General features: G+C 39.4%; 1 protein-coding gene across 2 annotated transcripts; it reads right to left on the bottom strand.

The window, feature by feature from the left end:
• Window positions 1–4,636: 4,636 nt before the first annotated feature.
• LOC140279820 (protein phosphatase 1D-like) lies at window positions 4,637–10,986 on the bottom strand. 2 transcript variants are annotated; one of them, XM_072375016.1, is made up of 7 exons: window positions 10,323–10,986; window positions 9,520–9,748; window positions 9,304–9,428; window positions 9,037–9,218; window positions 8,578–8,805; window positions 8,169–8,256; window positions 6,714–6,808 (listed from the first exon to the last, which is right to left on the bottom strand). In XM_072375016.1, exons 1-6 carry the CDS (start codon window positions 10,834–10,836, stop codon window positions 8,173–8,175), a joined length of 1,362 nt encoding a protein of 453 aa, XP_072231117.1. In that variant the 5' UTR covers window positions 10,837–10,986; the 3' UTR covers window positions 6,714–6,808; window positions 8,169–8,172. The 2 variants fall into 2 exon arrangements, with proteins under 2 accessions (XP_072231116.1, XP_072231117.1); XM_072375015.1 differs by lacking the exon at window positions 8,169–8,256 and having other exon boundaries at window positions 4,637–6,808.
• Between the last annotated feature and the right edge of the window lie 3,003 nt (window positions 10,987–13,989).

Genomic DNA, 13,989 nt, shown 5'->3' with positions numbered 1-13,989 from the left:
CTAATAGTAGAATTGGAATTCTACTATTGTACTAGTTTACAGTTGTGTTTGAGTTAAAATGTCTGCTGACAAAGTCCAGCAAGTTGGCATGCTTTGAATCTAAGTCATAAATAACTAGAAGCATGCAAGTAAAATGGCCACCAGAGTGTAGTTTGTAAGAAATTAGACCTTAAATTTTGTGCGGTAAGCGGTCTTTGAGTTTACCTAAAGCTTGTATGGCCATAATGTGATGTAGCATTAATTGCAGTATTGCGACACCTGAACAAGACACCTGGCTCAGGATTAAATGGATTTAGTGATCAACAGACAAATCGTCTTTTCTGCAACAGGTCAGTTGTTCCTGGAAAAGACACTAGGGAAAGCTTGGGAAACAACTCATGTATCTGTGTATTTGTGAGTCTCACCGAATATTAACAAACCATCAGCTTTTGATGGCAGCTATCTTAGAATATTGAACATTTTGTATTCATATCTATTGTGGTGTCAAGTCAATTGTAATATGTCCAAAATACATTTTTAAGATTGTAAGTGAGTGGCTGTGTTCATCACTGTGTTTTTACAGCACCAAAGGCAACATACTAAGGGTTATGTAGCAGTTTTTCTAAACAAAAAGATATTTTAAAAAATGACTGACACATTTCTTAAACTAGTGGTGGGCCATGCTTGTTGACAAGCCCACCAAATTCAAGCCCACGTTTGTGCATCGTTTCACAATCGAGACAGAATAAAGATAGCAAGATAAAGATAAGTCTGCTTCAAAAGACCATGGGCCAGATGCATAAAACTGTGTATAAGTTAGTGACTAAAAATGGTGTGCACTCCCAAAGGCAGAATTGTGGTGAAAGGAATTCTTTTTTCCAGATTTGTATAACTGTGCTAATGTTGCACCCTCAAAATGAACTGCCAAAAACCACGTCCATCTTCGTTTTTGCAACTTTTTAATCAATCAAAATGGTCCACAGTTCAACACAAATATACGTTTTTTTTAGCATGTATTCACACCAACCCCCTTTACTCGTTTACTTAAAGAGACAGTACCCCCTCCAAAGGATCAGCACAAACACTGCCAATCCTCAACATACGCATAAATTCAGGCAAACAACCTTCAACCCTGAAACAATAACAACCATATGAATTAACTGCAACACATACAAAGCAAACCACCTCCACACTCCAACCATGACACACAGGAAATCACTGTTCCAGTGTGCCACACTAATGTACTGTTCTGTCTTAATCATTGAAAAACTCTTTGCACCTGTTGTTTTATTTGGTGATCTAAGTTCTGTAAAAAAGAAAACAAGCAATCAGCTCCTTAGAATCAGAGCTAAGGACTCTTCAGAGGTAAAATAGTCGGATCATAAACCAGTGGCCAAAACATGCATCAGCTCACACATCACCGTACTGATGAATGTGATGTGGAGAAGATCAGGCAGGAGACACAGTTGTACCAATGGATCATGGTATGTTTGCTTCCTTTCCTTAAACAGCCCTGTGAATCCTATAAGACAATGTTGTACCTGAAAATCTGAAAATCTAATTTTAACGTCTCACTACAGAGGTTCTCCACAACATCTTGTGAAAAATAAGAAACAAAAGCAGAGAAAATCCCCATCTTAAGCAAGCTCCGTGGAACAGTCTTCTTTGTTTTCATGGTAAATGAAATAGTCTCTTCTTCCACTTCTATATCATATCAGGATTACATTGCAATAAAAACGTGTTCTAAAGAATGTGGTGCATACATACTCACTATGCATTTCACACCATGCGTTCTTTTATTGTAACTAGTAAGCAAGTACCAGATTGAATGGGTAAAAAAGTGTACACATGGCTTCCAGTGTCTGCCAACAGAAACAGAGGCTAGTGCAAGGGGAAAATGCCATCTAAATGAACGACTGAACTAAAGTGTATAGTACAAATGTCTGCCCAACAAGAATTAGAGCAGGGTCTTTGATGAACAAATCAAGTAATAATGGATAGGGAGTCATGAATCTATAATATGTAAAAATAAATAAAAAAATATATATAGTTCATGATCAAATTGTATCCTTGGCGTCAGAGCAAAGGGAGAAAAGCAGGGCATGTCATTTCTAATCATCTAGAAAGGTCTTCTCTTTATAACAGTTACTTTAGAGCCTCCCTTAAGTGGTGAAGGGCAAGCCATTAAAAGCCAGTTGAAGCAATACTCATAGTGTCAGCAAGAGACTGGATATGTGGAAAGAAACAAGTCAGACAGACTTCACCAAAAGCTTTGACACACTTTCGTCTCTCACTGCTCCTGTCGATAATAAGAGGTGAAGGTGCTGGAAGTGCATCAGTCTAATCATAGATATTTCATTCGACACTCATAGGGGAGGTGTTTGGTTGAAATATGTAGCCTCAGTGAAACATAGATGTATAAGTGTTTGCTGTATAGGTTATAAAGTTCCAGCTTGAAGGGGTGTGTGACTAACTGAGGAAAAAGTCATCTCTATTCAAGTTATCTTTTTCCTGTAAGTTATTCAACTTTTTCATTAACACTTTCACAGTCGATCTGCATGATTTAAATCATGGTTAAAGTTGTTGGTTAAATCTTGTTTCTTAGCTGTTGCAGTATGTCTCTCATGGCAGTTTTCACTGGTTAGTCAATCCAGTCTGCAATATCCCAAAAATCCTAAATGGGTTGCTGGGAATTAGGAATAAATATCCATTGTGTCTATTAATGTCTCCTTTGAGGATCACACAAGCTTTTAGTTCAAATCATCCTAACATTGATGACAACTGGAACTAATAAAGCAATGTGTTTGAGTAATGTGTCCCTTTATTTAAATAATCCTCAATGAATCATTTATATCATTAAGATTATTATACACATCAAAATAAGCAAACAGCAAGTGAAATTGTTGCAATTAACCTATGTTACATAGTATATATTTAAAGTATCTCCACACACACACACACACACATATATATATATATAATATATGTATTTGACATATGGGAATAGCATTGTTTTACAGCCATCTGGTCACAAACTTATATACTGGAATATGAAAAGAGCATCGACATATGGGCCAAAGTTCACTGCAAACCATCAAACAATATATTTTCCACTCATGGTCAAGTATTTTCATCTGCCTCCACTATTTCAAAACAGGGATGTTTGCTTGTTCAGTCAACAAAAAGATACTTTTTTCCATTGGATGTGGTCGCTTTGCACCTTTTCACAGATTTATCTGTTGTTGTCAAATTAAATTCACATTCCAGCAGGTAGGCTGTGATGATTTCTGGGAAATTCAAAAAGGAGGCGGTTAAGGAGCCATGGGTGGACACTGCCTTCATGCTTCACTGGTTGATGCGCAGTGACAGTCTGTCTGCAGTAAGAGAAGACTGGCACATGTTAGGCAGGTCAGGAGACACTGGGCTGACAGTCAATGAAATATTCAAGTTGAAACAGTGCTATCATAGATCTGATGTCTCTAATGTCTCAGAAACAAACTTCACAGAAGTCCGAAAAATGCAAGGCAAAGTATGTTGCATGACCCCCCACAGAGAAAAATGTTGATGGCAGTGGAAGGAAGTTTTGACTAGGGGTCTCTGACCTTTCATGTAGCACTAAAATTGGACCTTGAGAATGGCCATTCAAGCTCATCTTTTGAGAAAAAAGTGAAGAGAGAATTAAAATTGTTCAAAACAGCTGAGTCAACACATAAAGTTTCAATGCCAATGAAAAAATGAAATCTGCCGATGTAATCGGTAAGTGAACACTGAGTCAACTTTTGCAAATGTTGTGCATTTAAATGCATTTTCGAGGATAAAACATATGATACATGAAGAGGAGTGAAGTGAAGTAGAGGCCCCAGTTAAACCAGCAATAAATCAAAACATCTCATCACAATCAAATCTCTCATACATACTACTAAAGTTAAGAAAGACACAGACACACACACACATTGACTCTTGAACCTGAGAGCAGCAGCAAGTTGTGCAAATATTGCAAGAAAAGTGCTTATATCATAAAAAGGATGTTTTAAAAGGTGCATCATTATGGGTTGGAAATGTAAAGCGACGTATGCATGGATATTACACAGGAAAGTCTCTGTTACTGTCCAGCTTTAAATGCTGATAACTTTACATTGCTGCCATCCTCTGGAACATGTCATGTTTGCATGTGCAACCCTCACCTCTGTTTTTCAGCCGTCTTTGAAGTCAAAATAATTCCATGTGCACAAAGCTGATCAACACCAGCTTTACAAATCAAAGACATACTTGAAATATGAATCATAGTCATAATAACCAGCACATTGGTCCACAATGCCAAACTCGTGAAAAACTACTACAGTTTCCGGGCAGCAAAATTGTTATATTGCCTACATCTGCCTTTAAAAATACCAATTTTTTGTCCCAATTATGTGTTCAAAACATAAAAAGGAGGTAGGAGGGAGTGAAAGGTGACGTTACACAACGGAATGTAATGCAAGAGATACAAGTTCACCCTCCATCTGAGCCAATATTGGCTTGAACATTAATTAATGTGTGGTTGTTGTTTTTCTTTTTTACATGTGGACAAATGTTCCTATTGCATGTTCTCATGTGGGACTGGGTTGAAATGACGGTTCCACACATCAGTTATAGTAACACAGCAGATGCGACGGTATTGACTGAAAAATCAGAACTTTATTACAACACAGATATCATATATCCAGTCAGTTTCAAAGTATGTTATTTGTACGATGAGCCATGAAAATTGGCTACAGTGGATATAAAGTAAGACCAAAGTATTGTTACTGTCAAAACACACCACATGCCCATTAAAATCAATTACCCGTGGACAAGTCACAAAATACAGAGTAGATCTGAGCATGCCAAACTTCTGAAAAACCCAGATACTTTGCATAATAATGTACTGTACAAACCTCTATTGCATATTGATGTACTGTACAAAACTGCTCGAAATAAATGAAGAACATTGAGCACATGGAGCAGGTTCAGTGTTCTGCAGTAAAACTGATACATTGATACAAAAAAAGGTGCATGATAAATGGTTGAAGCTGGGCTACAGCCACACATATATCAATATATCCTATTTCTCATTTTTTTGGGTCCCAAATGTGAAAACACATGAAAAGTACCTCCGATTCAGTTGTGCTAAGGCAACCATGACATTGCTATGTAACAAGAAGGCAACAAATAAGCTTCGCAGTTGCTCAGCTGCCTTATGAACACAAGTTAGAACTTTGATCTCTTCCTCATGAATGTGGCACTTACATACAATAAAGCATTGTCTGTGCGGATTGAAGCACAAGTTATGAATGCAAAGCACAAAGAAAAAGAGGATAGCAACAATGGAAGACTTGCTAAAGTTGAGTGAACAGGAACTGATTTTAGCTTATACAGTATTTAGACACCCAATAGATGCCAACAATCTCTATTCCTGCCACTACCATGTAAACAAACGGACTTCTAGTGATGTCCAGGGTTTCACACCGAATGCCGAAACTGTCATTTCATTGGCCAGATGAAAAATAACTCAACGAAGGCCCTTGGAATGGCACAATAAAAGGAATGCAGAAATATAAAATACAGGGTAAAAGTACAGAATACATGAAATTAAGTGGTAAGTTCACTCAAAACACACACATCTACGTTTCTATCTACGCAAAGATAGAACAAGAACATGTTTAATGCTTTTTTTCTGATTTGGGTGAAATTGCCCTTCTTACAGCCAACATTCCATCAGTTGAGAGACGGCTGTAGTCAGGTTGCATCATAATCAAACACTAAACAAATTCAAAATCAGTACCCGCATAATCACCTCAGATCACTGCTTGCAGTCTACAGCATGAGCACTGCTGGGGTCGCAGTAAAGGACGTACCTTCAAAACTATAAACTCCATAAAACGTGATGAAGACTATTTGGGAGCACATTTAGTCATAGAGTCCAAACAACTGATCTGAGGTATTAACTCCAGTCAAAGGAGACTGGTCTCTCACACCATCCATTCAATAAAATTAATCTAAAGTAGTTAATTTGTTTGATAAAAATCTAAACTGGAAGATCAAGTGGGTCCCAATTCTGTTGAAATAAAGTTAGGTCAGTGATGCATCTGATTAAAAATATGCCTTTGGATATACTGTACATATTTAAAAATATGAAAATAGAACAGAACAAGCAATTTAAGGAGTTTAAATTTCAAACACTAAGACTTAAAGAGGGAGCAGGAAGAAGGGCAAAAAGCAAACGTCAGCACAGCAACACATTTACTTCTCAGATATTTACAAAAAACAAGACTTTGTATAAAAAGTATACATCTCACAAGAGGCCTTCGGCACATGAGAAAAACTTACACAATGCAGATCATCATTTTAGAGTCAGGACAGATGAAATTCAGTACACACACAAGGCAGAGTTGTGGTGCTGTGATTGAGCGCCGCCCTCCTCAGAGGAGCTTGGTTCTGTATTTTGATCATGCGACCGGAGAGATTGTTCACTTTCTGCTTCGCCGTGAAATGTCTTCTGAGACAGACTTTTGTTGGGGGGCGGGCCGAGCCTACGAGAAGGACCTTTGAGTTCAGGGGGTCTGTGCGAGGAGCGCCGGGGCCTTTTTAATGGAGGAGCAGGAGTAGGACAGTCCATCTGGGTAGTTGGGTCTTGCTTTTCGAAAATACTCGCTGAACCATCAGAAGCGGGCAGTGTGGCTCTCACAGTGTCAGCATCAGGTAAGAGCTGTGTGGTAGCACAGAAAGTTGCTTCATACAGCCCAAATGCCTGCTCCAGAGTTCTGGAACTGTCTCTGAATGGGGACGGGGCACCCAGCGGATCACTCGGCTGAAATAAAGCAAACCAAAAAGAATAACACCTTATCAAAATGATTGACTTATCTATTTGCTGAAACAATACACATTAATTGATCACAAATGCAAATTATTAGCAATTGTTGTAACATGTTAAATGAGAGCTGTGGAAGTGGAAACTGGCGTTTTCTTAATATGAAATTTCATCGTTCACAGCACATACAATCATTCAAATAATCTGAGAATCGGGAGAAACTATGCTCAAGGCACAAGGTTGAGAAGTTTTAACTGAACGGTCATCATCTTTGGGGCCGCAGGCAGCACTGTGGTTAAAACAAACCCCACTCTGTAGTTCGGCACGTATGGGCTGAGGACCCCGTCCAAATCCCACTGCCACCAGTGAACACAGCCGACACAAAAGAAAGTTAGAATTCTACCGCGCACCTGTGAGGATACTGGTGAATATCATACAGAGAACTGGAAAGTTTAGCCAAACCCCATTCTTCTCATATCACAACAGCACTGCTTTGTAGTAAAGTAGTCCAGATGCTAAAGTGGCCTGCAGTCAACACGCACTGATAACATCTGCCACATTATGTCAACAAAATGCACGAAAAGGGAGGTCCCGAACCGCCGAGCCGGTTGAATCCTACAGTAGGAAAGAACGGAAAAGTTTTCATTATCACAGCTACAGCACCTAACATCCCAAAGACTTAAAAATGATTCCCCTGTCCAAAGACAGGACAGAGTCATCGCATTCAAATCAAGTATCAATTTAAAAAATGTATTTAACATTTGTCTTAGTGTTCAGTATCTTGTCAGAACGTGTTTTAAATGACGCACCGGGGGGGTTTAAATAATTAGCAAATCATTGCATTCCATGTGGTTTCCCAAGCTTTGTGGAATATTTATGATTCTGCAATAACTTCAGAGAGGAAAACGATTGCCACTTTAGATTTTGCACTGGTGGAATCACACAAGCTTTGGCAAAGATTCACAACATTTGATTACTGTCAAATATACCTGGAAATACACTGTATTGCATCGGTAAATAGCAACCTTCTAAATGTCCACTTTCTCCAGAATATTATCTGAGCATCCAAATCAGAAGGAGGTTCAGGATGACTATTTCTAACTAACAACATTCTGTGTTTATACTGGGCAACACAGAAATAAATGTGCGGCAGTCCTATTACAGACGTAAAGCTCTACTACCAGTGGTGCTGATAATGCCAATTCTCCCAAGCAGATCAGACTAACCAACTCTACAGACTTATTGCAATTTTTCTATTGAAAAACGTTCGATTTGATACCAGATTAAATAAGACCAGCCTGGATCTTAAGCTAACAGATCATTGGCTGGATCTGACAGTCTTTCATCAGCGAGCAGTCACCTCACTACCACTCCAGGCATGTCCATCCCTCATGTTCTTCTCCATATATCTCATCCTCTTCATAAAACATGCCATCCTCATGCTCCGCCTGTTGACCCCGAAAACAAAGAATGATTTGGTGAACCAGTGGTCCCCTGACTGGAATGGCTGCTGTGACCTTTGATCAACAGCGAGCGGTTTCTACAAACTAAAATATATATTTAACTGGTGAAAGCATTAATAAGAACACAAAAATGGACTGAAATATATGACAGAACAATACAGATTCAATCACAAAGATCACAACAATAGGGCAGTAGATTTTTTTCACAGAGCAACAAATCTGCACATAGAAAAGCTCATTTTCAGTCAAGGTTTGTCCAAATGAAACCTATCCAAAAGAAAAATGCAACAAAGCTACGGCTCTGACCTTTTGGACTTCGCATGTGTTATAGGGAGTTCCAGGGTATGGAATCTGATCAATCCCTGTGGCCATGTCAACAACAATCTCATCTCGGTGCATCGGGATTGGAGGACCTCCACGCTCCTGCAGCGCCAAGACGATGACTGTTGTGTTGTCTGCGCGGAGCATGCGCTCTTTCCAAAACAATAGAGCTGTGCATCCCAGCCGCCGGGCACAGGACATTCCCTTTGGTCCCTAAAGGAATCAAGAGCAAAAGGAGAGAGAAGTGGTTAGTCCTGATGAGATTTGCAACCACTGAAATCTCACAGCTGTGAAAATCAAAGCAAAAACAATCCCGCTGTTAAAAAAAATGCATTGGGGGCATTTAATATTCTTTAATATCCTTTAAACTATGAAAATGTCAATCGAATACCGCATTACACACTATGTAAATGTATAATTAGTCTTAGTTACACCGTCACATACCACCATTTTGTCATGGCTATAACACATATTAACAGCATTCTTGGGTGGCATCATGTTCCACAGTCCATCACTGCCAAGAATGATATAGCGATGCCGTTTGGGGTCAAGGCTCATCACAGTGGTATCAGGTTCTGGAGAAACCACAAACTCTCCACTGTAGAAATCATAGCTCCAGAGATCACCTGTGCACAGGAGAGAATTATGATAACTTAATTGATATCCAGTTTGATATAATGGAAAAAATAGAGGAAAGGGAATGTTCTTTACCAAGGGATCGGGCTACAGCCAGGAAAGGGATCTGGTCTATGACCGTACTCCTCCTCACGGGGCCATTATGTGTCAGCCTGGGCCTCTTCCACACAACACGGTTCACCCCAGATTTCTTCATAACACTACGATTAAAAGGAAAAACCAATACGAGGTTTTAAAGCATGACAACATAACAGAACAACAACAGAAATCTTCTAAATCAGACCATCTCACCTGCCACCCAGTCTTTCAATCCTTTCCTTTTCTTTAGGAAGTTCAGGTTTATGATCTTGTGTTATTTCAAGTGCCTGGAGCGTGATGTCAGAGTCGTTTTCTTTCACTCCAACCACAACTGCCGAATCCCCTACATGAGCAACATACATGTGAACTCCACGGATCACAACAACACTGGCTGTGGTGCCTGACGTGCTGGGCAGGCCGGTGATGGTCTTTGGCCACTCCGCTGGTAAACAGAGATGAAAGCAGAAACTCTCAGCCATGTTAGCATAATGCACATGTTCAGCTTGTAGGCAGGTCTGAGAAAAAACAAACACCTTTCAAATGGAAGAAAAACTTGTTGAAGTAAAGTGACGATATTTCCTCACTTGGCCAAAAAAAGATTCGGACCCAAGCGCTGACAGAAGCCATATTGTTGTGTTTGATGGATAAAATGAACTGTCAAAAATGTGGCTTATTTGATGTAATTCTATTTCAGAGGGGATGGTAACATGGTTATTACTCCTGTCACTTCATTAACAGCTAAATAAAAAAACACAATGTTTGAATGTATGACAGTAATAAAAGAGTTGGGGTTAGAGATAGTCTGAGCTCTGATTACAGTCAGCTCATCGTGTTGACCTGTATTGGGGTGTGCCTGTCAACAGATGATCGTGCATCATAACACCAGCTGAAGAAGATGCTGCCTCATGTGGCAGTTTATCATCATAACGATGCAAAGACTCGTGATCGACTGGCACAGCAACATACTGATTAATGTAATGGGGGAAACAACAATTAAGCTTATGCTGACGACTTACGTAGCTCTTTCCACATTGCGTGGTGACAGGCGATGAACCCTTTCCGTAGAGCCGCACACACTTCACCGTGATCCTTTGACCAAAACCCCCGCTGCCTTTTTAACAAATCCCAAAGATGCTCACTGGCAAAATGGGCTGCTTCTCGACCCCCGTGACCATCAAAAACAGCGAAAAACGCCACAGACTTCCGAGTGTCCACTACATGCTCTGCGTCTGTTTCATTTGATACTGTGGCACCGATGCTGCCACTGTCCTCATTCGATAAACTCTCAACCCACATAGCCGTAGCTGGACCCGATTCGTTATGACCATGTGTCTCGATGACAGTCTGTTCGGTAGATTCCCTCTCCGCATTCCCCTGTCCTCCATATCTCTGCGACTTTGGATCATCTTCGTCTGCCGACGCCGACGCCGTAGGCTCGTACTCGATTCTTATCTCGATTACATCCTCCATGTATTTTCTCCCTCCTTGCTCGGAAAACGCACTCATACGGAACAATAATGAGTCGTCCATGATTGTAAACGCCTGAATGTAACGATCTAAACAATAAAAATGTGCATGTAGTAGCTAAGTATAGCTTGCAAGCTAAAATTTTGAACCGATTTTGCCGCGATTGTGTAGCCGAAGGCTTCCTTCCTTTTTTGTTTATCCTCTCCGAAACGTCGCACTGTACGTCATTACGTCACGTGCCCATCAACCAGACATAGCACGCATGACTGTAACGCTGCTTTTCGTAGAGCTCGTAAAACAAACCATAACATGTAAGAAGTACGCAACAGACAATATCAAATGTGACGGGTTTTGACGCCACCATTTAATCCCATCTGCCCTCCTTCTTGTCGCAATTTTAGCACAATTTATAACAGACAGCGACAGCTTTTATGGGCCAAGTTATAAGTGACCAGAAACTTGAATTAGAACACGTACCATCACTGAAAAGCACCTACTCAGATTTACTGTATTTTGACGTACGAACACGTATTTTGTTGTATGTCAAAGCCCTAACAAAACTTTCTCAGGCTTTTGGACTCATTTATCTAAAAAATGGAATTAAAACACTGCGCAGCTGTGCTTTTCAAGGTCGTTTTTTTAAATACGTCATCACGAATAACAATAGAGGAAATACATTATTTTAATTTACTAGATACATTTGGGCTACATACTAGTGTGAGTTCTCACCGGGTAAGCCGGCTTCTTCCCACCCTCCAAAAACACGTTTATTAGGTTGATAGGTGATTAAACCAGGAGTGAGCGTGGGTGTGGGTGTGCTGCATGCTTGTGTCGTCTGTGCCCGGTGGGACAGTCCCCAATCTGTCCCTCGCAATATTGAGTCGGAGAAACAGGGTATGGGAAATGATTGGATAGATGAATGACATAATTCATTCATTTATTCATTCATTCATTCATTAATCCGAGTAGATCATAAAAACGCACAACAAGAAAAAGTAAGCAATATTAAACTTCTAATGCGACCTGGCCTAGATCTCCATCTGGCAGTGCCACAGTAATGCCACGTGGAGGCAGTGTTAATCAATTCAAATAATGTCCTTTTGTTAGTTTTGCTCCCATTCTTCACATAAATTCAACACATACAATTTCAAGCAGATATTTTGATGGATACATTTATGGGTATCTAATATGTGACACCCATAAGAGCATCACAAGAGCATGTGAGAACAGTTTTCACATTCATTGTCATGCTCGTTCACACACTGATTTACGAGGACAATTAATGATCTCATATGTGCTGTAGATTGTTCAAGATGTGTCTGTGTAAACAAGTATTGTGGTGGTATGGTTGCAGTGTTTTTTTGTAAATTAGTTATTTGTCTCAAGATACAGTTGTTGCTATTAAAGATAAAACCAGTATTCAGTTTCATTCCCCTGCAGGTCTTTGTGGAAGTTCATGCACACTTTTACATTGCCTTTTAGGAATGTGATGACCACCATAGAGAAATGACTGATCTCAACAAGAAAGAGACATTTCTGTTTAATTCATACAGTATATTTCTCACTGCAACCCAAGAAAATCCCCCAACCATACATTATACTTTATAAGCATTCCTCTTTAGCTTCTTTCAGCTCTGACCTTAGCCTGAGGATTACGCTTCATCTTCGAGAGAAAATCTTTACATCTCTTCATCTTTGATGAGTGTGTGATTTAAGTGTTTTTTGATGTATTATCGAGACAACGAGCAAGGGAGAAGGCATACACATTTAAGTGGAGAAAAAGGCATTTCCCACATCGTGTTTTCCCTTAGTTTCTCCATTGTGTCTTTATCCTTTAATACCCAGAAGCTCTGCCCTTGACCTTTCTTTCTTTCTTTCTTTCTTTCTTTCTTTCTTTCTTTCTTTCTTTCTTTCTTTCTTTCTTTCTTTCTTTCTTTCTTTCTTTCTTTCTTTCTTTCTTTCTTTCTTTCTTTCTTTCTTTCTTTCTTTCTTTCTTTCTTTCTTTCTTTCTTTCTTTCTTTCTTTCTTCTCAGTTTAACTCCATTAATAGCCCTGCCCTCAGAGAGGTCCTGTCTACGCACAGGCCACTATTGCAGATGAGGAGGCAATGTGATTTCCATGTAAATGGTGTCAGAATGTCATTTTCAAGTGAAGCTTCTGAGAAAATGAATTCCTGAAGACGAGAGAGATTACCAAGGGGCACTGACACCTGGACTGCATTCTCACAGATTCCCCATGCAGCTCTTGTATAATGGTCTATCCATAAAAAATAGCTTTGTTTGGCTTCCAGACTGTAGAGATGCTTAAGTGTCAGTCAGACCAAACAAAAAAGCAGAGAGGAAAATGGCTGAAGTATTACCATGTAAATTTATGCTAATATAACCACAGGTAATTTTCATTTTTCATTTTTCAAATTCTATTTGGAATAGTGCGTGTTTGTGAGTGCATTTGTTCCCAGGGAAATAATTTTCTCATCAATATGACTCAAGTGTTATTATATTTATTGGTAAGGGCAAGATGTCAAGGATATTTTATTTAGATATCACTTGACCTTTGGGCTGCCATTAGTCGAGATGACAGGTTAATCTGTATACAAATGAAAAAAGAAAAACAATAATGGAACGGTGCAAAGAGTCCAGTGCCTAATGTTAACAGGTTTCTTCAAGCAAACTTGATTCAAAACACATTTCAACACCTTGACAGCAAGCTGTCAATAAAGTTAAAGTATTGGAAGTATATGCAGAGATGCCATTACATTATTTCATCCTGTGATTGTCCTATGTTGTCTACAAAATGTATAAGAATTTGTCATGTGACTGTTTCTTTCATTTAATATTTGATTTGCTTGGAATTTGTCCTTTTCCAGAGTTTGATGTAGATATCTTCTCTGATATTTCAACAATTTACCATGGCAGTGAGTTACAGGTTTGGGGAGCCACACACACATACACACACACACGCACACACACACACAGTCAACTGTCAAGCCAAACAACCAAGTTTGAGTTCAGTCACAACCATTTATAGCACTTTTTTAACCTTATCTAGGTTCTAGAAAGTGCTTTACAATATCTGTCTCATTCATGCCTTCACATAAGCACTCCTACAGATCTTCTTAATATTCAAATGCACTCCATAGTCAGTGTGCAGCACTTTCTTTGATCTACAGACATATGCAGTTCAGTATCTTGCCCAAGAACTCTTCAGGACATTGAT

The sequence above is a fragment of the Leuresthes tenuis genome, unplaced genomic scaffold (genome assembly GCF_036924035.1).
Source record: "Leuresthes tenuis unplaced genomic scaffold, fLeuTen1.0.hap1 SCAF_21, whole genome shotgun sequence".
In the NCBI taxonomy this organism is placed as follows: domain Eukaryota; kingdom Metazoa; phylum Chordata; class Actinopteri; order Atheriniformes; family Atherinopsidae; genus Leuresthes; species Leuresthes tenuis.
Note: the sequence above shows the minus strand (reverse complement) of the source record. Positions and strands in the feature narration are given on the sequence as shown.

Coding starts and splice junctions, on each gene's coding strand:
- LOC140279820 (XM_072375015.1), bottom strand. CDS start 10,836: ATGGACGACTCATTATTGTTCCGTATGAGTGCGTTTTCCGAGCAAGGA. Junction 9,429..9,519: donor ATTGAAAGACTGGGTGGCAG/GTGAGATGGTCT, acceptor TTTTAATCGTAG/TGTTATGAAGAAATCTGGGG. Junction 9,219..9,303: donor GGCTGTAGCCCGATCCCTTG/GTAAAGAACATT, acceptor TCCTGTGCACAG/GTGATCTCTGGAGCTATGAT.